This window comes from Monocercomonoides exilis (assembly GCF_001643675.1).
Source record: "Monocercomonoides exilis strain PA203 chromosome Unknown scaffold7-2047599, whole genome shotgun sequence".
Classification (NCBI taxonomy): Eukaryota; Preaxostyla; order Oxymonadida; family Polymastigidae; genus Monocercomonoides; species Monocercomonoides exilis.
In genome coordinates this window covers 114,300-138,588 of record NW_027150552.1, presented here as the reverse complement: position 1 = coordinate 138,588, position 24,289 = coordinate 114,300, and the positions used below count along the sequence as shown (strand labels likewise).

Genomic DNA, 24,289 nt, shown 5'->3' with positions numbered 1-24,289 from the left:
CCTATGTTAACTTGCTCAGGAAAATAATAGGGTGATTTATTAACCCGAATATTTTTTTTAACCCGAACATTTTTTTTATTTATAAGTTTAATCAACCCACTTTTCATATTTTATTAATTGTTTTGAGTATATAAGGAAAAGTCAGAAGTCAGAAATTAAGATCAAATTACTATACCTAATCTCTGATGGGGGGGGAGATGGGGGGGTTAGCTCCTCCATCTCTGATTAGTGCCTCCCCTGAGGAGATTAGGTAATAGCAACGGGGCTGACTAAGTTAGAATTTGATTGAAATTTTTTTTTAATTTTTTTTTCATTTCAAAAAAAAATTTTTTTTAAATAAAAAAATGATCATAACCAAAAAATATTTTAAAATGAGTGTTGTGGAAAACAAAAAACAACAAGGATTAAAGAAAATTAGAAGTTTAATGAGATCCTTCCAATATCGACATATTGAAAGTAGATTAGAGCGTGTTGCAACGATTATTTCCAATGGAGAAGCTCGGGTTGCTGATGCTGCGAACATGAAGGAATTTACTCGCTCGGCAATTGATAGAGCAGTTGCAGCTGTGGAAAAAGGAAGAAAAGTAGGACAGAATGGAAGACCAGAATTATTCAATAAGGAAGAAAAGGAAACGATATTTGGTGTACTAAAAATCGAATGTGAAAGTGGGACAAGTTACAATGCTGCACAAATGAGGAAATTAGTTTGTCACAATATTTAATTTGTTGTTTTATATATTTTTTTATATATTCAGATGAACACTGTTATAAATGATAGGAAAAAAGACGATTTTGATGAAGAAGACGAAGAAGTGAAAATTTCTAAAGCATATCCTTATCAATACACCAAAAGGAACTCCGAGCTTAAATCTTCACTCCCTCGAAACGTCGACATCCAAAGGCTCTCTGCATCAAATCAACAAACTCTTCTTCCATTTTTCACTCTTCAGCAAAACCTTCATGATCAACATCATTATTCGAACTCTCTCATCTTTTATATTGATGAATCTTCTCTTCGACTCTCTGATTCTTTCTCTTCTCTTGTTTTCCATCCTTCCGACATACCTGCCGGTTTCTCCAAAGCACCGATGAACATGCCGAATGCAACTCTCGTCGTTGCAGCTGCAGCTGATGGCTACTCCCTAAAAAGCGTCGTTCTATGGTCTTGTCGGAAACTGCCAGATGAACTACGCCTTGTTCTGAGTTCGCAGTTAGATGTTTGGGGTGAAAGTGAAGGCTGGATGATTGAAGCGCTATTCCTCAAATATACTGAAGAAGTGTTGCTTCCAGGGATCACACAAAGAAGAGAAACTTTGAAGAAGAATGATGAACGTTGCCTTCTCCTTCTTGATTCCCATTCTTCAAGAGCACAGCCAGACTTATGGAAGATGTTTGTTGATTCTTCAATGGATGTCGTCACCTTCGTGCCACACACCACTCACATCGCACAGCCTTTGGACCGTGGAGTGTTTGCTGTGTTTAAAAAGACAATAAATGCTAATTATGAAGCTCCTTCTTCTTCTTCTGTTGTTTTGCGACGAGAAGCGCTTGCTGATGTGCTTCCACAAGCTTTACAAACTTCTTTGTTGCCTTCTACAATCAAATCATCATTTGCGAAGAGCGGAGTACTGTCACATCAGTGGCACGAAGTGTTAGCGAAGCTGCCAAAAGAACCTTCTGTAACTCTGAAGAAAAGAACAAAAAGGTTTGATTATTTTGGAAAATTAATTACCGATGAAGAATTCTTAATAGAATGGAAAAAAGAAAAGGATGAAAGAAAAGAGTCAAAAAATGAAGAAAAAGATAATGAAGAAATTGAAAAGGCTTTGTTTGAAGATGAATAACCGAAAAAAAGAAAATTCAACCCATTGAAAATTTTAAATGATGATTTTTCTGATGATGAAAAAAAAAGAAAGAAATATTCGAAAAATTGTGAAACAAGAGCTTGTTGATTATATTAATTATTAATATTTTTTAAAAAACGAAATCAATACACAATAATCAAAAATAAATTTGATTATTTTTTATTCGGGTTTTCAAAAAAATATTCGGGTTAATAAATCACCCTAATAATACCACAAGAGTGATAGCATGACATCAAAAAGGAAAAATCCTATAAAAATGAAAAAACAATTAATAAATCTCATCGTATTGATGAACTTCGGTTTAAAAAAACAGATATTTCAGCAAGCTTTAACAAAATTAATGTTGAAAAGATTCACAAATTTTCTTTTCATCGATCAATAAATAAAAATACTTGTAAATCACAGTTCACTCTAATAAAATCAAATGAAATTTTTTTGTTTCAAATTATAAATTTACAGTATTAAATTTAAGCAGTAGGCGCCTGTTGATTATTCATTTTCATTTGGCAAACTGGGCACTCCCCAACGGTCTCTTCCCAGTCGCTCCCACAATTGCGATGGAAAGCATGCCCACACGTGTACACTTGAACTGAGCTGCTGTCCTGGTGTCTGTGGCAAATTCCGCACACCTCCGGCACAGCCACATCGTATGACAGTGTTGGGTGCTTCACAATACTCTCTTGTCCTTTGGCTTCGATAAGCAGCAGCAGGAACTTGGCTGTTCCAGCTTCCTTCTCGTCGTATGTTGTATACTTTTCATAGCTTGCCTCCTTCCAGGGCATGTGCATGACTGTCCCATCCTCTTTCACTGCTGTTATCCGCCACTTGCAACTGAAGAAGCCTGGCTTCAGAGGCACAATCTTTTCCAGACAGCACGGACAGAATGCAGTATTCGCATGGAGATCGTACTGCTTCATCCCCCACCGGCAGATCACCTGCCTGCTAAACGCTGGGCATCCATCGTTGAGGCAAAACCCTTCGATGTTGATTCCAGGCCCCACCATTCTCCATGGCGGAGCAGTGCTGCTGAATGACGTCTCCACCAATGCATCCGTCTTCGTCACATCCACAAAGGCAAGTCCTGGCCCGCTCATCCCGCCTCTGCTTATTGGCAGCAGATGCACCGTTGATTCAGGCCCAATCCCGAAATCTTCCAGCACATGAGAGTCTTTCAACCACCGCCCCGAAGACACCAACCGCATCTGACTCACATCCACTCCTTCTACTGCAGTCACCTTCCGCTTCACATCCTCCACCGATTCCGCCCCATCCACCTCCACATTCACTGTCCGCCCATCCAAATGCATCACTCGGATGTTGAATCCGCCCCTCAGATTGAGCAGCAGATGGGCAGTTGACTTGTCTTCCATTCCATATTCGGATAACAGCACTTCATCTCTCAGCTCTTTCCCGCCCCACAATAGCCTCTGCTGCTCTGCTGGAATCCCTTCTTTTTCTGCCACCATCCGCTTTATATCTCTCACTCGTGTCTCTCCATTCCACACCTCAAACCTCAGCGTCTGCCCTCTGAGCGACTTCACAAATAGCTCTTTACTCTTCCCTCCACGTAGCCTTAAAACAAGAGAGATAGTTGAGCCTTCTTGGATGTTGTAATCTGAAATCGCATACTCATCCGATAATTGCTTGCCGTTGTAAATCAAACGCATTAGGTTCACGGGGGTTTCATCCTTCTCAGCAATTCTTTCTTTTAGCTCGCTCACTTTCATCCACTTGTAAGCCATCAAATTTATGACCTTTCCCGTCAATGTTTTGACCGGCAAGGGAAACATCCCGTTACTTTTCTCCAATGCATAAATGCTATCTTCATCCTTGAAACCAAATGAAGAGATTGATTTATCATCCTCCATCTGAGTTTCTCCCCAAAATAGCATCATCTTTTCTACTGCTGTTCCAATCACTCCCTCCAGCTTTTTCTTCAATTCTTCCACCAGCATCTCTCCTTCTGCTTCAACATATACTTTCTTTCCTGGCTCATAATTCACTTGCAGGATAAATGTACCATGAGTTCCCTGTTCGGTAGTCTCGGATCCAAGTTGTGAAGGATTCAAATTGGATAGTGGAGTAGCTGACGAATATGTGATCGGTGCAGGAACTTGCGAAAGCTGTCGGGGGAATGAAATCAAATTATAAATGCGACACGTTATTCCGCTCTGTCCGCAATAAGTCAGTTTAGAAACAAGCTTTTCCTCTGAGCTTTCCTGAAGCTCGAAATGTCCACTTTTCCATGTTCCAAAAATTTTTGCTCCCATTTCTGTTACCATTGTCATTCTCCCTGCAGGAATGTGTAGATGCTCAAATACTCTTCCAGCCAGAACCTCAATTTTCATCTCCGGGCTTATGTTTTCCACAACCACCACTTTCCCCTTCGCCTCGTCTGTGCAAATTGTAACTCGAACAGAAAAAGGTTTTGCTCTTTGCAACTCTGATGAAACTATTTCTTCCATTTTAGGTAAAACTTCTTCCGTTTCAGCTGTTGTGGAAGCTTTTTTGGTTAATGATTTTCGTTTCACCAAATATACCATTTCTCCATACTTTTTGCATAATACATATTAAAATAAAAAGAAATAAAGAAATAAAGAAAAATTATGTGCATGCATTAAAGATATCCCTTGCTTTCGCGTCATCAGGTACGATCTTTTGTTTTTGAGTGAAATACAAGTCTCGTGCGTCTAAATCGTACTTGTCTGCAAGCCCTCGTTTAATCCCAAGAATCCAATCATCTCCATCAAGCTTCATCGAAATATATTCCCCGCAAAATGTGCAAAATGTTTTCGTAAATGATAATTTGAACATTTTCAAGAAATTTTTTATGATCTAACTCAACATTAAATTTTTGATTTGGATATTTTGTTCACTTTTCTTTCATGCATCATATTTCTATTGTTTACAATTCTTGTGGTTGAAATCAAAAGGTGATGAAAGTTGCATATTGCTAAATGATATATAACCTGGCTGATCCTTTTTGAAATCATTCTTTCGTTCGAGTTTTGATCAAAAATTTAATCTTAATGGGATTTTTGTTAAAAATTTGTTTCTGCAACAACAACATCATAAACTACGTATATTATCTGTTCAGAACAATTTTTCAAAAACCCATTGAGAAGAAATTTTTGATCAAAACTCGAACGAAAGAATGAATTTAAAATGATCAGCCACCTTAATATTCTTTTTTTGATTCACCAAAAAATTATTCAGTTATTCACATCTTTAAAAAATTTTCTGATTTTTTTTAAACAATTAAGAGTGGTAACTTAACATGTGTTACAGATAAAAACAATTGTCACGTCAGTTTGAAAATGAAAATCCACGTCAGAATTAATTATTTAAAAAAAATTTTTTTTATTTCACTGAATTTTTGAAATTTCGTAATATAAATCAAATTTCATCATTTTTTTCATTTTATTTCATTTTTCAAACATCTCTTTGTTTCATAAATAAAATACAAATGTCTAATTTTTTTTGAAAAGTTCCTTTTGATTTATTTTCAAATAAAATAAAAATTTCATTTTTCAATCAAATTTCTGTTCTCTCTCATGAAACTTCACAAAAATAAAAATAATACCAATGTCAAGATTTTATTTTCTTGACAAGAAATTTTGGTGAGTGGGAACAGAAATTTGATTGAATGAAATTTTTATTTTATTTGAAAATAAATCAAAAGGAACTTTTTTTTTCGAAAAAAAAAAAAAAAAAAAAAAAAAAAAAAAAAAAAAAAAAAAAAAAAAAAAAAAGGTGATCGAATTTTTTGAAAATTTTATTCAGGTGAAAATGTTTGACGAATATTTGCTTCAAATTACTGTTCTCGCTCATGAAACTTCAATGGAATGAATGGAATAATATTTTCAAGCATTTGTTTTCATGCTGGTGAAAATTTGTGAGTTGGAATGAAATTTTGATAAAAAAATTCAATTTTCATTTTCACAAAAAAATATAACTAAACGAACTTCCCAAAAAAAAAAAATAAAAAATAAAAAAAAAAAAATAAAAAATAATAATAATAATAATAATAATAATAATAATAATAATAATAATAACATATGGAATTCAACATCCGGATATTTGAACAATTTGTTCCTGGAATATAAAAATTTTTCAACGAGAAGAAATTGAATAGAGACACCATAATCAAAGCTGGCCATTTAATGAAGTGTTAATGAAGAAGATTCAACAAAAAGTGGAAGAAAATTCTCATATTAGCTCCAGAGTGTTGGCGGAGCAATAAGTGGGTGAAAATTTTTGAAAAATCACTGCAGATCAAAAATTCAAACCACTATTTTTTTGTCAGATTTAATTTCTTCAATTTTTATGTATAAAGTTCATATTTTCGATGAAAAATTGACATATGCATTCTTTTTTGGAGAATTTAAAAAGTTTTGATAAATTTGGATTTATATTGTGTATTTGATCAGAATGAAATCTGTTCTTTCGAGTATAAATGAATGCAGGTTAATATAAATAATCGTTATGAAACTGTTCACAGCACTTTCGAAAAACAAAATGATGTTTTGAAGCATGGTAATCGAAATTTGTTACAGTAATGATCAATCGATAATTTGTGCGCTTTTTGGATTCAACATTTGAACATAGGGTTTGGAAATCGAACATTTATTAAATCATGTTATGAAAATATAATATACACTATCTATTATTGGGATTTCTGAGTTTCTCATAAATTTTTGCATCTCTATTTCATTCACAAAGAAAGTCAATTTGCTTCACAAGCATAAGTCTGTTGCTCAAGCAATATTAACCTTTCCAGTTTCAAAACTCCATCTGAAAGATTGGACTTGATAAGATGAGAGATACTGCTTTTTTTTTTCAAATATGGCTTTCAAATCTTCCTGCCATTTTTAATTAAAAGAAAAGTTAAAAGGCGAAAAGATTGATGACTGCACTTTTAGCTGCACATTTGAAGAATATGACAAGAATCAATATGATAAAGTTTATCATATATGATTGTAAAATTCAATGAAAAATTGTCATGAAAAATTCTCATTGAACACCTATGAATGTGAGATTTCGAGTAATTCTTATTTTTCATAGGAATTTATTTGGAAAAGAACAACAACAACCAGAAAGAAATAAAGCCATCTATTAAATTCTATTTGATATTTTTTTATTCAGCTGATCCCCAACTTAGAAAAAAATATTGTGATTCTCACAAGAATTATTTCAAAATGAACAAGTGTGAACCATGGTGTGAGGACATTCATAATTTCTGATAGAAGCAATTTTTACAAAACGGAGTAAACAGAATTATAAGAAGCTGGCTTGACTTTTTTTTCTGTTACAATAGGAACATTTGCTGTCAATAACCTCACTCTTTTGCACGACTCTGCATATGAAAATAATCGAGACTCGGGGCTATTTGAGATCACTGGAACAGAAGAGATGCACATATGCAGGCTGTGTATATCTTCTTGAAGCGGATACACAAAACAAACAGCATTTTCCGTAGAGCAAATAAATGTTCAGAATTACATACAATAGATCAGAAATATGAAGTGAGCAAAACTTATCTCCAATACTTCATCATTTTCACTTATCAATTCAAGAAATAGCTTTTCAACTATCCTAATGCATCTTTTATGGGTTGAAAAGAACAATTACGAATCATCAAATAGTTACTGGAAGAAATAAGAATAAGATAAATGCGCAGAATGCTTATTCGAAGTAGATGATGATTGAGACAATGCATGTGTACATTTTTTCGTCTTATTCTGATCCTTCAAAATCTTCTCAACATCAGGCTTCTTCGAATGGAACACGTTGCTCTGCCTCGATGCTTCAATCAACTGCAAAAATAAGAGAGCAAAGCTGCAGCGCCTGTGCGGCACGGAAGGAGGAAGTTTCCAGAAGCTATTTCGATGCGCCTCTGAGGAAGATAAGGCATATGTGAAAATGCCAATAATAGTGACAGAGAGACAAAAGTTAATTTTGCTGAGCACAACCGCCTCAATCGCTGCATAATCATATATATCTTCTCCACACATGCCTTATCCAAAATGTTTCAATTCTCCATCTGACTCCAAACATCCATTTCATATTCTCGTTCATATTCGCTCCACATTTTCTTCTCTCCACTCTCTTCCAGAATCGCGTTCGTTTCCATTTGATTTTTCTCATTCAGATGAAAAATTCGCCTTCTGCTGATTTGGAAAATATCGAGGAATCCCAAACTATTCCTCCTCCTTCCTCTGCCTCTTCTTTCTCCTCCATTGCTGCAAGCTCCACCAGCATCCGCACCATTTGGAGCAACTCTAGCCACTCATAATTCTTCCCTACAGTCGACTTCACAGTCTTCATCAGACGCTTCAACCAGATTTCAATCCCTGCTCCCTCCAAAACCCACTAAAGCATACGCACAAGATAGTGCAGCTCCGGCTCTGCAGCGCAAAGTTATGATTCACCTTCTTCACAACCCTCTGTTCTCAGACGCCGTCAGAGGTGTTAACCGGTTAGCAGAGTCGCACACATCTAGCAGATGCAGGCGCAGCTCGAAGAAGGCATTGCGCTGGCACACCTCAAGCACCGGTGTAAATGATAGCAAACAGCACACAGACAGTTAATTCGTATCTTGGAAGATTGACATCTACAGCGCTTAAAGCCTCTGCTAATGATGCGCACAGAAAGACTCAATTTCATCTGAAAAGATGCATCTTCACGCAGCTCCCGATGGCGATGATGATAATGTCAATGGATAGCCTCTATGCATCTGATCGCACAGCTCCTTTATCGCTTCCTTCCGCTTTGCTGCTTCTGCCATGAAGTAGTTCTCAAGAAACGACAGTAATATCAACACATCTTTGTCCCGCTTCTTTATATGAATCCATTGAAACACCACAAAAAACATTTAGATTTTTATCTTCGATTCTCTTTCAAGCGCCTTGTTAAATACCAGTTTGAACAACAACAAATCTCCTGAGAACACCTATACAAACTTCCCACGCAGCCACGCCTCTACAAAGTCTTTTAGGTATGGATTCACCACGTAGATCATCTCCTATCGATTCGCCTCGCCTTCTTCTGAACCTCGCGCTTCTTCCCTATCCACATAAATCCAAAGCCCCAAAACATCTGCGTCTGAGCCGCCACATTTGACCACCCTTCTCTGCTCCTGCTTATATTTTCTGCGAATTAGTCTCTGAATATCCACCGGACATTAACAGTTTCCATACCAGCGAATTCTTAAGCTCTGTCTTTAGTGGCTTCAATAAACGCTTCATCCGCACAAACGAATGCAACGTGATCGGTATCCAAAGCACATGCACCGTTTCGTACTCTTCTTGCCTAAGCTTCCCAGAAACTGTTATCATCTGATTCACTATCGTAATCAATTTTTCCAAAAAATACACTCCATGTTCATGTTTCTCTTCTGCTTCTCCTTCCCTTCCGGTGTCTTAACCATTCTGGCCTATAACTGCCCTGTTTCTTCATACGACATCTTCTCCTTCATTGCAACAAGTTGCTCCTGCAATCCCTTCTCCTCTATGTTGTGCTTTTCGATCAGCTCCAGAATCTTCCTCTCCCGCATTCGGATGATTTTGTCCTTCTCCTGCAGCTGCTCTGCCAGCCCGCTCGTCATCTTCGAGATCCGCTCTTTGTCCCGGATCTTCTGCAACAGCATGTTGAACTCCGAATGCCTCTTCTTTATCTTCTGCTTAGCCTCCTCATGCTGCTCCTTTTGCTCCCTATCCGCCACACAGCCCCTCCTTCTCCCCTGCAAGCTCCGCCACCATCGCCTCGTTATTCCAGAAAGCCTCTCTCAGCATCTGCACTTCATCCGCCTTTGTCGTCCAGTTACACGTCCACGCTCTCCGACTTTCGCAATTACGATACCATCCACTTCTTCACTGATTGCGTTGGAAACCAGTCAAGTATATCGCAGATCAAAGGGAACGTATTCACATCAATCTCCAGAAAATTTACCAACTCCCCTACGACGTTCCCATAAATGCTGAAAGCAAAGGAAGTGGCACTACTCACAAAACGGAAAACATCTCCTTAAGTGTCGTTTCGCTTGTGCGCCTGCACCCTTATGCAGCAGATGACTCCACTCCTGAGTCGAATCCAGTTATAACTGAAGCTCTCTCCGAAATGGATTATTTCAATTTTTCTTCGATCCGTTAGATTCAAACATCATAATTAGCATGCTCCACTCGATGAAATCAATGATACTTAACGAAGTTTATAACGCTGCTATTTCCAATCGATGAAAAGTATTGGTTGAACACAAGATAACAATGAACGTTATTCAAAAATTATTAAAGATATTATTTTTTTGGCTTTAATAAGTTATTATATATTGCTTTTCAGTACTAATCCAAACAAATTCTTTCTATTTTGTAAAAATACTTTATTTGATTCACAGAAAACGTCAAATGAAGAAAAATTGTCAGAAATATTTGTGTGTAAATCAAAAGATTCAATGAAATTAATTAATTATTTTGTTTTCTCAACGAGGTCACAATGATAATTATTGTTGAAACTCGAATAATTGAAAGGAAAAACTCATCTCATTAAAGAAGAAATTTTGAAATATTCAAATGCGCGAGTTTCATTAAAATAAGAAGAAGATAACAAATTATCTTCAATTATTGACATTATCAGTTTATGTTAACAAAGTGTATTGTTAATAATTAAACGACAAACTCTTCCTTAGTGAAAAAAGTGCATTAATTAATTTTGTAAAAAAATTACGGTAACAAAAAATTTCGTTCTGATTTTTTGTGGGACTGATCAGGCTAAAAAAAAGTGATTTTTCGAAAATTTTCACCCAAGTGTTGGAAAAAGAACAATTTAAAGGATTCTTCATGAGAAATTGCATTTTTATTTGGACAAAACAAGGAAGATGCTGTGCACCCTGAATGAGGATCAGTAAAAAAATCCGTGGTCAAATTGGCATGCAATTATTGGAGAAATTGCGAGATTTGCAAAAAAGACACTTTGAAGGGCTGATAACAAAAGATGAGTTTTTTATCTCCAGAAGGAATTATTTCGAATGCAAATGAAGAAAATAAAAGTTGATGTGTCAACCTCCGCAAATTACACATGGCTGATCCTTTTTGAAATCATTCTTTCGTTCGAGATTTGATCATTATTTCAATCTCAATGGGATTTTGAAAAAATAGAATTTCAAAAAAATATCTACATGTGCGACATGTATAATCAGTTTTAGTTCAATTTTTCAAAATCCCTTTCAGAAAATTTTTTTGATCAAAACTCGAACGAATGTGTGATTTCAAAAAGGATCAGCCACATATTCAGATAAATAATTCAAACACACAATTTTCATTTCTGTCAATTAGTTGTTTTTTCTTGATATCATTCCAGAAAAAACTGAAATGAAGCAGAATATTTCGTAAATTCGATATAAAAGCCCATTAGCCAAATTCAAAAAGATCTTTCTTCCGTTTCTCCAATTGAATGTTTTATTCATTTCGATAATCCTCGTCCGCACCCAGCAACAGTATCAAAGATATTTGCGGAAGAGTTTAATGTGAAAACTCAACCGCATCCTCCTTATTCTCCTGATGTTGCACCATGCGATTTTATCATCTTCGGGAACGTTAAGCAGGCTTTGAAAAGGGAAAAATATTTCAAACTGAAGAAATAGAAAAAAAAAAAAAATTATTCTTTTTTCAATTTTTTCGGACATGATTATCCGTGCTTTTGAAAGTTGGATTAAGCGATTGGAATTTAAAACAACTTATAATGGTGAATATTATAATGATCAATTTTTTCTTCACATTTATATTTTTCATCATATCAATATTTTTTTAACAAAACATATATGACCACTTTTATTTATAAAAATGAAGTCAACCTGATTTATCAAGAATAAAATTTACAGAAAATATTTTTATTCCATCGACTTGATAATTTTTTTCGATTTTCGGATTCTCATTAATAATAATAATCCAAAGAAAAGATTTTGCCTTAACTATTCAAAAGAAAAAAAAAAAAAATCTATAACCCAATTTTAATTTTGAGTTTATTTCTTTTGAGATCGTATTTATGGAAAAAAGGAACAGTTTTTTAGATATTGTGAATTTACTTTTTTCCAGACAACTAAAATCATTAAAAAGAAGTAAGGAAGCAAATCTCTTGATGGATGAATATTTTAACCTTCTCATAAATGGTTTACAACTTGTTTCAAAATTTTCATTTCTGTTGTTTTACTCGAAGTCAATGTTCTTTTTATTACAAATAAACATTTTATCAATTATCGATATTCTTCATTCTTTATTTTTAATTGTTTATTGTTGCGAAAATTTCAAATATTCAATATAAAAATATTTAAAAAAATTTTCGTAAAAAATCAAAATTACAATATTTTTTTTTCATATTTTTATGTATACCACAATCTCAAATTCTATTTTAAATGGAAACAAATGAAGAAATTGTTGAAAAGACAGTTGAAGGAGCAGAAGGAGAAGGATCTTCTTTTATCTCTTTTGCGCACTTAGAACAGATTTTACCAGAACTAATGTTGAATTTCACTTGAACGCTATCCTTCGAATATTCAAAGTAACATTAATAATGATGAGTCAGAATTCAGGATCAGATTGAAAAATGATTGAAGTGATTCAACAGTTCGTTATGTTCTTTTGAAAAGAGAGGTATTTGAACATTTCATTTGTTGCAACATAGAATCTTTTACGAAGCAATTTCTTTCTTTTGGAATAACATTTTCTATTTGAAAAATTTGGAGATTAATGCTAAAACTTCAAAATAAAAAAACCTTTCACAATACTCCAAATTGTATTCGTTTATGAGAATTTTATTTCGATGATGGAAACAATAAAATGTGTTTTTGAAGTAACTACTTATTTTATTAAGCTGAAAACGAACTTTCAGTTTATTAATGCCCAAAATTCGAAATAGACATGTCTCGATTTGGTCGTTTGGATTTCTGGTATGTAATTATACAAAAAATTTCGTTTTTTACTTGGACTCATTAATTGTTATTATTTGTCAATCAAAGGAATGAACGGTATTCAACGGACAAGAGGGCATTTGAATTTTATCAATCATTCGATACTATTGGGCAAATAATAAAGGAACTTATCCCTCAAGACGCAAGGGTGCTATACGTTGGATGTGGAACTTCATGTTTGCTTCATTTTGTTATTTTTTCAATTAAAATTTGTATCAATTTGAATTTCAATATGTTTAAATATATTTTTTCAATCTTTTAGTACTTCCTGATGATATGATTGAAGCTGGATATGAATCAATTGATTGCATCGATTGGTCACAACCGTGTATAGAGATGATGCAGAGGCGCCATGCGCAGACCTCTGGAATATCTTGTTTGCTTTTAGATTTATAAATCAATATTGAATATTTCTGTTATAGTTCAGGTGATGGATGCAACGGACATGACAACAATTGACAGTGAATCATATGATGCTGTTATCGAAAAAGGAACACTAGATTGTTTGATATGCGGACAATTAGATAAATCAAGAGCAATGAAATTTTTGTCTGAAGTTCACAGGTGTATATGTTACTTCTGAATTATTTTTTATAACTTTGGCATTTTGAATCACAATTTTATATTTATATATTTCTCAGAATTTTAAAAATGAATGGAACATTTATTTCAGTTTCTTTTCGAGAACCAGAAATTCATTCACATTTTTATCAAATTGAGGAATTGTATGAAAAATTAAAATTTATTTTCTTTTCATCTTTTTATTGACAACAAAAATTCAATGATTTTACTGTACACATTATTAAAATTAACTCAAACAAAAATTTTTGTATTGCTAAAAATTTTTTCATTTAAATTTTTATTTATATTTATATTTTTATTTTTATTTATTTGATAACATTGACTTTCGTATTTTACTTCTATCCATTTTTGCTTTTAAAAACATTTGCAATGAAACACACTTAGTACATGGACGCTGTCGGTTTCCACGCTTCCCCGTCCTGCCTTAAGCGGGCCTCCTCAGATTGCTCAGGAACAGGAGTCATCCGATCCATCTCAGGCAAACCCAGCAACATCTTCATTGACCTCTTCGTCTCTTGATCCAACACCAACCACTTCAGAAACATCAACTCTTTCATCATCCGAAGGCGTTTCCCAGCCAGAAAAAGATCAGCAATCAATTTCAGCTCCGTGGGTGGCTGCGGAATCTGCTATTAAAAATAGGCAGTCACACTTTTTATACTCTTGCAGGAAGCCCCCGCCTGTTGTGGTTGCGGAGGACAATGGGGGAGAGGAAAGTTCTGAGAATGGCGGAGAGCAAGATTTGTCGGCATCCCACGACAATGCTCTTTCATCTTCAAATGACAGCCTTTCTGCAGATTATAAAAATGAAGAAGGTGAAGCCACAGACAGGTTGAGCTCAAGCACAAGTGAGTTGAGTTCATGAAGCTCTTGGCAATTGCTTGTCACAAAAATAACTCAATCAGCACTTTGCTTTTTAACGCGTCATCAGACAAGATGTGTGACTTATTAAAATATGAAATTTTGTCATTTTTGTTTTTAAAAATCATTTTTCACTTCGTATATTTTTGAGTAAAAAATTGTTTAAAATCTCAAAGAAATATTTTTCTTATTGAAGTGAGTGTTAATTAATTGGAATACTAGTTTAATTTCGAAAGAATATTCATGTTAAATTAAAATAGAATATTTTCCTTCATTTTTTCTTTATGTTTTTCTCTTTTTCTTTCTTTTTCTGTGCATAAAATAATTCTTTGAATATAATTACAAAGTTATGCAGTTATTTTCTCAAGAAATGTCTTTAATTGTTGAATGATTAGACACAATAATAATTATGATACAATATTTACGCAGAATTTGGAAAATGAAAGACCTTCACGAGATAACAACAAAAGAATGAAGTAATCTATTGCTTTTATAAAGTTTCTTTTTTTTATAATTTGAAATTTGAATAAAAATGAGTGAAAGAACTGTTTTCAACAAAAAATAACTCCAACTATTAAAATAACAACGCAAATGTCACAACTACTTACCGACACGCTGCTCACATTTTGAATACATAACCATAACTTCCTTTATTCCCTCTTGAATAAAATTATCATTTTTGTAAACAGCATTCACACCAATAATTCCACATTGCTTTGAGTATTCTTTATGAATTGACGCATTCCTGGGCCACCAATAAATTTCACTTGCCTTCATAAATTCTCCAACAGATCCACCAAGTATAAAATTATCATCCATTACGCAAATAACATTAACAGATGCCATTGGATACTGAGCAGGCTGATAAAGAGCAATACAACTTTGTCGACAATCTTCCCCAGAAGAACAAGGTAAATTGCATTGCGGCTGAATACCGTCGCATGCGGAAAGACTTTCTGAGTTTACAAAAGTTGATGTAATGTTTTCTTTTTGAGGAAAACTCATTGTGAGAGAATTTGAAGAAGCGAATGATACATTTGACTTATCAATTTCCATTTTGTTAGTGTTTTCAGTAGGTATTCCAGGAGAAAGCACATTAACAGATTCTGAAATTGTTGGCGTCATTGCGTTGATAGTTGACTCTAAAAACTGGCTACATGAAATCCTAGAAGATTTTGCATTTCTAACAAGTGTATCTCGCACTGACAAACATGAAACATAAATTGGTGAACGATGATGTTCATTTTTCAAATTTTCAATTTGATTTTTTATTTCTTCTCTATGTTTATAAAATTCTCCTTGAATATCATAAAAAAATAATTGTTTAACTCCATATGAATAGCACGATATAACTATTTGCGTGATCAAGCTTAATTGATCAGAAAAATTTTGTTTTGCTGCTGTTGAAGATAAAACAAACATAATAGTAGATGGTATTTTGCTAAAAGTTTCCGTGTGTTCTATTACCCCATCTTTTTGACCGTGTAACACTTTTGATGTAAGAAAGCGCATTGCTTTAAATACAAATAACGAAAAAATGGCTAAGAATGCGCAAGAAATTAAAACATTAACCATTCGAAATACTAATGGTTTGATCATATTATTGTGATAAGACTCTAAATGGATCAAGAAAAATATCACATTGAGTAATAGAGACAATGCTTTAACGTGACATTTTCAGTAATGCACACATTAATGAAAACTCATTAACAATTGTCGTTTTTGTTAAGACAAAAAACAATTAAAAGAAAAAAAAATTACTATTCTATTAATATATCCTATTTGCTTGTAAATAACAACGAAAATGCAAAACTTAGCTTCATCATTAAGTGTTTAAATGTCAAAAGAAGTCTTTCATCATCGTATTGTTCTCAACAAAAAAGAACTCGATTGTAAGGAAAACGTCAAAAAAAAATTATCAACAAATAACGTAATAAAACAAGAAAAACGTTTTAAAACATAAATTTCCCACAAAAAATACTTCACTTGTTATTCATTCGGAATGCTTTATTATTAATTATAACATCGTCAAGCAACAACTGCAACCACTCCATCTTTTCATTAAGGGACAAATAAGTTCTATTTTTGTATCAAAATCTGGGATTAAGAATCATTTCCCTTCCTGTTTAGTCACTTGTATATTTTCATCTTCGACTTTGTTATAAACAACGCACTTGAAGTTTCCCCTCCTTTTTTTTCTTTTTCTTTTCCCTCTTCTGATATTTTTTCTGATTTCCACATTTTTTTTGAACACCGGTTCATTCCTTTTCCTCTTCATTTTCTTCGCACTTCCAGTCATTCAGCACAATTTCAAGTAATGTTGCATTTCTAACAGTGTCTTCCTTCAATGTCTCCTCCTCCCTTCTCTCTTTCCCACTCAGCTTGTCTCTGTCAATATCTTCTCTTATGTCTTTCCTGCCTTTCTTTCCACTTCTCATCGCAGCGTTGACATCTGCTTCCTTCATCAGCACCTCATTTGAAGAGAGTCCATATGATATACCTCTTTTAGCCCACAATTCGACTTCTTCACCGATCATCCTGTATTCAAGTGGCTGGATGATGCCCCGCTCAACACAGTCGATGTAATCAAAGCTGCTCGAATCGTCTTCACTTTCTGTTGTCCATTCACTCACAAACACACTCTCAACATCACCCTCAGCATCGCTCTCATGCTCTTCCTTGTTGTTGCCTTCTTTTCCATCTGACAATTGACTTTCCTCATCTTTATCACCTTTCTGCTCTTTTGCACGCTTCTGTTGAGTTTCTTTCGCATCACCTTCATTCCATGTGATTTTACTCACATTTTCATTCAAGACATTCAACATACAACTTTCTGATGAATTAGACAGCACAGTCAGTTTATCATCTACTTTGTTATTTTCATCTGAAGGCAATGGCAAATGACTTGACACACACAACAATTTATCAACAGAACTGTCTTTTTCTTTAGCGGCAGAATGGTCAGATTGTCTATTGAAATAGACTTTGTCAAAGGAAGCTCTGCGCGAAGGAGGAGGACACGGATCATTCGCATTCTTTCTTTGAACAGATGTTTTTATTTCTTTTCTGTTCTCTTCCTGTTTCCTTTTAAAACTTAAAGCATTTTCATTTTGCGTGTGCACATTTTCCCCTTTGACAAAGGTTTCCTTCTCTTTTTTCTCGATTTCTTTTCCTGTCATTTTTCTTCCCTCTGTTGGCATCTTCATCACTTCCACGTAGTCTTCAAATTCTTCACATGGCTTCGACGAAACACACTCATTTTTATTCACTTGCTTTCCACTCACATTCCTTTTCCCATCTCTTTCTGCTTTTTCTGCCTGCTTTTTTGATTTCCCCCTAGAAAAAGGTGTTTTTGACTTCTTTTTGTCTGCTTTGTTGTGCTGCCTCTTCTTCAACAAGAGTCTGCGTGTGTGAAGCGATGCAAACATTTCATAGTCATCTGATTCTTCTTCTGTCTCGCTTGTTTCTTCTTCTTCGTCTTCTTCATCGCTTTCTTCATCATCACTGTCATACAGCCCTTTTTGTTTGTTTCTTCCTCTTTTGATTGTTCCTTTAAAAGCATTCACATTTTGACAAGACTTCTCCTTTTCCCTTTCTTTCTTCCTCAAAAGAATTTCTTTTGCTAATTCGAATAATTCCTTCTCTTTTGCTTCTTCATCAGAAGGATTCAGACACTTTCTTTGAGATGAAGCAAAAGAAGAGTCTGAAACGATTGAAGAAGAAGGATGAGGAGAAGGAGAAGGAGAAGGAGAAGAAGAAGAAAACGATGATGAATTTAACATTTGAAATGCAGCTGGTGTTGAAGCTGAGGCTGATGCATATGACAATTCATTCGAAACAGAAGGCGAAAGAGAATCACACACACTTTTGTTCTTTGCTTCGTTTTGAGCTTCCAAAGGATTGAAGCAAGGAGCATTGTCTCTGTCACTTTGAAATGCAGTTGAAATGTCATAAGTCATCAATGACAAGTCGTTTGTGATGTCTTTTTCGTCAATCTCGTTTTGCGCCATTTCCAATGCTTCTTCTTCTTCTTCTTCTCCATTCATCTCTTTCGTTCCACTGTTCTTCTTTTCATTAAAAATTACATTGTCTTCCTTTTCTTTCATAACCTTCTCTTCTTCTGTCTCTTTGTTTTTCTTTCTGTGCACCTTCACTTTCCTTTTCACTCTGACCTTTCTTCTCTTCAGCACTCTCCCTGAAGATACCCCTTCCTTGTCCATTGCGTGGATGTCTGCAAAAAACGGATGCTGCATCAGCTCCTTTGCAGACGGGCGCTCTTCAGGAAGCGGAGAGAGGCAAGAGGAGAGGAGGGAGAAGAGGACAGGAGAAGGACTGAGATACAACGGGAATGAAGTGGAGGAGGAGGAGGAGGAGGAGGAGGAGGAAGAGGAGAGGGATGGGACGTGTGGTGAAGATGAATTGGATGTGGGGATTTGTTTGGATGGAGAGGCATCACATGAAATGTTTGTGTGTGTCAGAGGAAGAGGAATAGATTGATCTGCTTCTGTGGATGTTTGTACTGATGTTTGTGGAGAAGGCACACTTGCCAACGAAGAAGGAGGAGATTCATCAGCAGAATTCGAATCATTTGTGTTTGGTTTTCCAGAAAGCGCTGTTTGATCTGATTGCTGTTGTGTTTGTGTGTTTTTGAGGCAAATATTCTCATTTCTCACTTTAACTTCTTTGCGCTCAATCGAAGAAACAGAATAAGACAAACTGGAGTTAATGTTTCCTTTTTCATTTTCCTTTTTGCATTTCCCCATTTTACCTCTCTGTTGCTTTTTGTATTCTTCCAATTTATTATCTTTTGTTTCTTCCCTTTCAACTGCTTTTCCTTCTTCTCCTTCTTCTTCCTCCTTTTTCTTCCCTTTTCTCTTCTTTGAAGGAGCCTTCCTCTTTGCTTTGTATTCTGCCTCTTTCATGGCCATCTTTTCTCTTCGCACCTCTTTCTCTCTCCTCTTCTCCAGCCACATCTCCATCCACCCCCTCTCCTTCTTCTCCTCCATCTTCATCCATCTTTTTGCCTCCTCCTCGTTTCCCCTCCTTCGCAGCATCTCCGCAATCCTCTTCGTGCCCACCACACTCGCAATGACATTCAGCTGGTCTTTGTCGCTGATTCCGTTGAAAGCAGGAAATCTTCTGAGGAAGAAGGCCAAAACGAGGCATCCGAAGCTCCAGATGTCGAGTGAGTAGTCATAATACCCATCTCCCAGCAGAATCTCTGGTGGTTTGTAGTGAAGAGAGCAAACATGGGTGTTGAATGGAGGAAGAGGAAAAGGAGATGGTGAAGAAGAAGAAGAAGAAGAAGAAGATGATGATGATGATGAAGATGAAGATGATGAATGTTGTGCTGTTGAAGATGGAATTGGCGTTGTTAAACAGTTTTGCTGCTGCTGTTGTAATGAAGAATGAATGAGAGATGCCTTTGATGATTGGATCGAAGAATTCTGTATTGCATGACTCGATAAATACTCCTGGTTGTATTGCTGGTGCTTTTTTGTATCGTTCTCTTGAATGACGTTTCCGGAGTAATCATTTTGTTTCAATGAATTTTCTTCTCTTTCTTCTTCTTCACAACCTCTTTTTTCATTTGAATCAATGTGTGAATAACCTGGTGGAGGAGAATAAAATTCAGCCAAACCCCAATCAATCAATCGAAGTTGCTGGATTCAAAAAGAAATAGAGGGGGAAATGATGAGTTGTTATGAAAAAGTTGATTATAAATATTTAGATAAATATTACAATGAAAAGCAGTTTCTGTTGTATTGAAAGAATAAAGCAAACATGAGTTCTTGGATTTATCATAATATTCTGTGGTTTGATGTCTCGATGCATAATGCCCCTTGAATGTGCAAAATTCAGCGCCTTCAACACTTGATACATATAATATCTTATTTCATACTCCTTTAGGATGGGGTAAAGATATTTAAATCCAGGAGAATCAACAAACTCAAATACTAAAGAAAGTTGACTGGAATCAGGATCTCGCGTTATATCGTACATCTTTACAATGTTTGGCCCACCATCTAATATTTTGAGAACACGAAGTTCGCGTAAGAGTTTATCTTTAACAATTGGACGAAGAACTTTGATAGCACAAATTTGCCCACTTATTGAATCAATTCCTTCAAACACTTCGCCATATTTTCCATGGCCTGTTTTCTTTATTAAGAAATATCGAGAGCATGGCCTTGCAATGAATGGAATAGATAAATAGGATTTTGAAAAAAGAGAATATAACGAACGATGGCTTAATTTTCACATTAGCAATTTGAGGAAAACATGATAATAACTCTTTTAATGCATTTGAAAAATAACGTGAGCTTGTTGGTTTGAACTTAATATAAAATCAATAAAAAATATTTTTTATTTCATATGAAAATAATAATACCATTTGGTTTTTATAAATAAGTAAGGTAGCACAAAGGCAGTACGAATAGCTTAATGCTGTTTTGATTATTTCAAATATTAATAAATAATAAATCCTTTTTAATAATTTCCAAAAACATTCAAATATCACATATTTTCAGAAAAATATAATAATATTTCATATAATAAAAATATGAAAAGCATACACAAGGTCAGATATAAATTTTAAGGCAAAATCTATTTGTTAAAATGCACTTTTTGTTGATCCAATCATAAGTAGCCCATTTTACAATTAAATGAAAACATATATGTGGGTTCGATCACATTGTTTTAAAACATTTTTTTGCAAAATCATTAAAATGTCTGATCAAACAAAACAAGAAAAGCAAGACAAGAAAGAAGAAATTAGTATCTGTAGTTTTTGTTATTTTTCGGATTAAGAACTTTTTACATCTTTACAAAACGCAAAAATATTTAAATTTTTTTATTGTGATCCTGGCGCTTATATATTATCATTAACACGCTAAAGCAACAATTGAAGTCGATGAAACATCTCCAAAGAAAGAAAAAGATACCAAAGACAAGCAATCAGAAAAACCTGCAGCAGATAATAATATTGCACCAAAAAAGCGTGGAAGGCCCCCAAAGGCAAAAACAGCTGAAAAAGAAACTGACAAAAATGAAGAGAAGAATGATGACACAAAAACTGTTGAGGAAATAAAAAAAGATAAAGAGAAGGATGAAAAAAAAGCTGATTCTGAATCCACCCCAAATACTCCAAAGAGAGGGAGAGGCAGACCTCCAAAAAATTCAACTTCATCAGGTGCATCCGAAACACCAAAACCAAAGACAAAAACACCAACTTCACCTTCAAAGAGAGGCAGAGGAAGACCAAAGAAAACTGCAACTTCAGAAACAACAGATTCCAAAAAAGATAAGGAAGCTTCAGAAAGCGAAACTAAAAAGTCGGGAGAATCTTCAGATGAGCCGATTGATATCACTGCCTCAAAAAGACAAGCATCTGATTAAAGAAGGTATTTGTGAAATTTTCAAGCATGTTGAAATTTTAATAGTCTCAAGAAACTTTTATTGTGTGAACAATAATTTTATGTGCAAATCATTTCAAAATTATCGAATTTTATAAGTCTAACAATCACAACACCTTTGATCTTATTGACAAATTTTGGGGTATTTCGATCAATAAATAAAGATCTTCAGGCACTATTTCGATACCGGTGATTAATTTCATGCCGCGGAAATATGTAGCTGAAGACGATGATGGTTATATATCTAAATTTAATAAATTTATAATTGCTTTCTTTATGATTCATTTGGCAGAGGAAATATCTTTTGTTTCACTTAGTCCGACAAGTGCCAAATGTAACGGAAGGGAATGCGTTTGGACAAATCCAACAGTGTCAGTTGCATTTGTTAACAAAGTTTTAACAAAGGTATCATTGTTAATTATTGTTCCAACGAATAATTTTATTTTTCAACGTGTGTATTATTTAGGGTCTTTGGAAATGGTATTGAATATGATATATACTTGCATCTTATATTCTTTTCATTTTGTGTTGTTTAATCTAGCGACTTTCTTTTTGTTTCAGCTGATGCAACTTTTGATACAAGTTTGAAAGTTTTTAAAAAAATAATTGTAATAATTTTAATGTCGAATTATTTCGCGCAGGCGTCGGAGTATCAAACGCTTCTATTCGTAAATATGGAAGCCTTTATAATCTTGGCACTAATTATGGTATGTATTTTGCTTTTTATGATTATCAAGATTTAATTTAACTATTAACATATTTAAATATATTAAGATTCGATTGATTATACGCAATCGTTTGTTATATGTCTTTATAAATTCGAGTTTTTTCGATTTATTTATATCCATTTTGTTTTCGACATCTGTTAAATCGATAATTTAATAGGGGAAATACTTATCATTCAAAAACGATACCAGGAAATTTTTCGTTTACTTCTGATGATGTAGTTGGCTGCATAGTAGATATGGATTATCGATTTGTATGTTCAATTTGAGTACAACTTTTTTAAGCGATATTGGAAGAGTAAATTGAAAATAGAATAAATCAAATTAGAAAATAGCTTGTGTAAGTTATCATTGCTTAATTTATTTCATGAACCATTTTGAAATTTAAACTTTCAACTGTTTTTATCATTTTTTTAATATTTATGTTTTACTATTTCTTTATGTGAATTCTACTATAATCTTATAATTAGTTGTTTTTTACAGTTAATGGAACAGTTCAACAAAACGCATTTTATGGACTTCCTGATTCAGTTAGAGTTGGAGTATGTTTAAATAATCTTTGGGAATTGCATTACCTTTTATAAAAATATTTTTCCATTTATTTTATTTTATTTTATTTTTTATTAAAAAAATGATTCAAAACTCTTGCCTATCATAAATCTTTCTTTGAAGGTGACTGGCAAATATTCGCGAACTGGTGCAAGAATTCAACATTTCAGAGAGATTGAACGAGAGTTGCCATCTTCATTCACTTCGTCTTCTTCTTCCTCTTCTTCCTCTTCTTCTCCATCAACAAGCAAATCTAAAGTAATTTCGAGTAAAAGCTGTAAAAAGAGAAAAGCAGCTGTCAAACACAAAATTGGGCAAACAAGATCAGCACGCAAAATGGGAGATGAAGAAGATGAAGAAGAAGATGAAGAAGAAGAAGGCGGCAATGACTATTCTGCAGAGAGTCCACAAGAAATGGAGCAGTCAACTGACAATTGCGATGATGATGATAATGATAATGAGGACGATGAAGATGAAGAAGCTAATGAAGATAACAAATGTTCTAATTTGAGTACTGGAATGTCATCTCCTTTTGCTTCGACTGTCTCTTTCGGCTCTTCTTCTAATCCTTTTGGAGCATCCAAGTCATTTCCTTCAAATACAAATCCATTTTCTTCAAGTTCCTCATCAGCCTCTTTCGCCTTTTCCTCCTCTTCCTCCACTGTCATCTCTTCTGATGGCATCAAATACTCGACTTCTTCTGCCCCTGCCTGGGGACAGTTTGCAAAGCCTCCTGCATTCGGTGAGCTGGTTGGCTCTTCAAAGCCAGCTTTATCATCATCATCTTCTTCTTCTTCTACTTTTTCTTCACAATTTATAAAGTCTTCCCCACCCGCTGCATCTTCGTCATCTTCTCCTTCTTCCAATCCTCCATTTATCCTCCCGCCTGTGTCTGCATACAATTCAGTACCTTCTCTCCTCTCATCGTTTCAGCATCTGAGTTATCATGCTTGGCAAAAGCAATCATAATGTCAATGCTCTCTTCGTAAATATATTTTCATAATATTCTTATGATCTTTTATTAAAATGGATTTATAAATCATTTATAATTTGTAATTTACACTGTTTCATTTCAAATTGTTTAAACTCATTTTTTTTATCTCTTTTGTTTGTTTCGTTATAACTGAAGCATTTTAAACTGTGATTTACTTTGGAAATTAGTTAGCTTTACGAAGTAAGTTATGGACAATTGAACTTTTCAGAGTATTGTTTTTTGATTTTTACCGGTTATTCGTTGTTGCATTGAAAAGTGATATTTTTTAATTTTGTTTATAAAATCTATCTTATACGATATTCGGTGGTTATACGCAAATTGAAAATAATTAGATCATC

The 24,289-nt window shown here is 34.4% G+C and overlaps 9 protein-coding genes across 9 annotated transcripts; 4 read left to right on the top strand and 5 right to left on the bottom strand.

The window, feature by feature from the left end:
* Positions 1-425: 425 nt before the first annotated feature.
* MONOS_4638 (uncharacterized protein) lies at positions 426-1,844 on the top strand (the record flags this gene model as incomplete). The annotated part of the gene is made up of 2 exons (XM_067874728.1): positions 426-704; positions 756-1,844. 2 exons carry the CDS (start codon positions 426-428, stop codon positions 1,842-1,844), a joined length of 1,368 nt encoding a protein of 455 aa, XP_067733228.1.
* Positions 1,845-1,924: 80 nt separating this feature from the next.
* MONOS_4639 (putative ubiquitin) lies at positions 1,925-4,703 on the bottom strand. Its single transcript, XM_067874729.1, has 2 exons — positions 4,482-4,703; positions 1,925-4,417 (listed from the first exon to the last, which is right to left on the bottom strand). The coding sequence occupies exons 1-2, from the start codon at positions 4,677-4,679 to the stop codon at positions 2,333-2,335; spliced, it is 2,283 nt and encodes a 760-aa protein (XP_067733227.1). The 5' UTR covers positions 4,680-4,703; the 3' UTR covers positions 1,925-2,332.
* A 3,844-nt stretch (positions 4,704-8,547) lies between these two features.
* On the bottom strand, positions 8,548-9,202 carry MONOS_4640 (uncharacterized protein; the record flags this gene model as incomplete). The annotated part of the gene is made up of 2 exons (XM_067874731.1): positions 8,548-8,703; positions 9,065-9,202. 2 exons carry the CDS (start codon positions 9,200-9,202, stop codon positions 8,548-8,550), a joined length of 294 nt encoding a protein of 97 aa, XP_067733226.1.
* A 98-nt stretch (positions 9,203-9,300) lies between these two features.
* Positions 9,301-9,513, bottom strand: MONOS_4641 (uncharacterized protein; the record flags this gene model as incomplete). Its single annotated transcript, XM_067874732.1, has 1 exon — positions 9,301-9,513. One exon carries the CDS (start codon positions 9,511-9,513, stop codon positions 9,301-9,303), a length of 213 nt encoding a protein of 70 aa, XP_067733225.1.
* A 3,262-nt stretch (positions 9,514-12,775) lies between these two features.
* MONOS_4642 (putative Endothelin-converting enzyme 2 C (Ece2C)) lies at positions 12,776-14,447 on the top strand (the record flags this gene model as incomplete). The annotated part of the gene is made up of 6 exons (XM_067874733.1): positions 12,776-12,804; positions 12,874-13,001; positions 13,088-13,201; positions 13,248-13,389; positions 13,467-13,550; positions 13,792-14,447. 6 exons carry the CDS (start codon positions 12,776-12,778, stop codon positions 14,270-14,272), a joined length of 978 nt encoding a protein of 325 aa, XP_067733224.1. The 3' UTR covers positions 14,273-14,447.
* Positions 14,448-14,626: 179 nt separating this feature from the next.
* MONOS_4643 (uncharacterized protein) lies at positions 14,627-15,843 on the bottom strand (the record flags this gene model as incomplete). Its single annotated transcript, XM_067874734.1, has 1 exon — positions 14,627-15,843. The coding sequence occupies one exon, from the start codon at positions 15,841-15,843 to the stop codon at positions 14,869-14,871; it is 975 nt and encodes a 324-aa protein (XP_067733223.1). The 3' UTR covers positions 14,627-14,868.
* A 188-nt stretch (positions 15,844-16,031) lies between these two features.
* MONOS_4644 (putative CMGC/CK2 protein kinase Cka1) lies at positions 16,032-20,895 on the bottom strand. Its single transcript, XM_067874735.1, has 5 exons — positions 20,844-20,895; positions 20,660-20,753; positions 20,514-20,605; positions 20,053-20,458; positions 16,032-19,931 (listed from the first exon to the last, which is right to left on the bottom strand). The coding sequence occupies exons 2-5, from the start codon at positions 20,660-20,662 to the stop codon at positions 16,527-16,529; spliced, it is 3,906 nt and encodes a 1,301-aa protein (XP_067733222.1). The 5' UTR covers positions 20,663-20,753; positions 20,844-20,895; the 3' UTR covers positions 16,032-16,526.
* A 60-nt stretch (positions 20,896-20,955) lies between these two features.
* On the top strand, positions 20,956-21,818 carry MONOS_4646 (uncharacterized protein). The gene is made up of 2 exons (XM_067874736.1): positions 20,956-21,045; positions 21,167-21,818. Exons 1-2 carry the CDS (start codon positions 20,997-20,999, stop codon positions 21,664-21,666), a joined length of 549 nt encoding a protein of 182 aa, XP_067733221.1. The 5' UTR covers positions 20,956-20,996; the 3' UTR covers positions 21,667-21,818.
* Positions 21,819-21,828: 10 nt separating this feature from the next.
* On the top strand, positions 21,829-24,226 carry MONOS_4647 (uncharacterized protein). Its single transcript, XM_067874737.1, has 9 exons — positions 21,829-21,918; positions 21,976-22,088; positions 22,150-22,163; positions 22,225-22,265; positions 22,325-22,390; positions 22,458-22,479; positions 22,569-22,662; positions 22,879-22,950; positions 23,081-24,226. Exons 1-9 carry the CDS (start codon positions 21,885-21,887, stop codon positions 23,924-23,926), a joined length of 1,302 nt encoding a protein of 433 aa, XP_067733220.1. The 5' UTR covers positions 21,829-21,884; the 3' UTR covers positions 23,927-24,226.
* Positions 24,227-24,289: the final 63 nt, after the last annotated feature.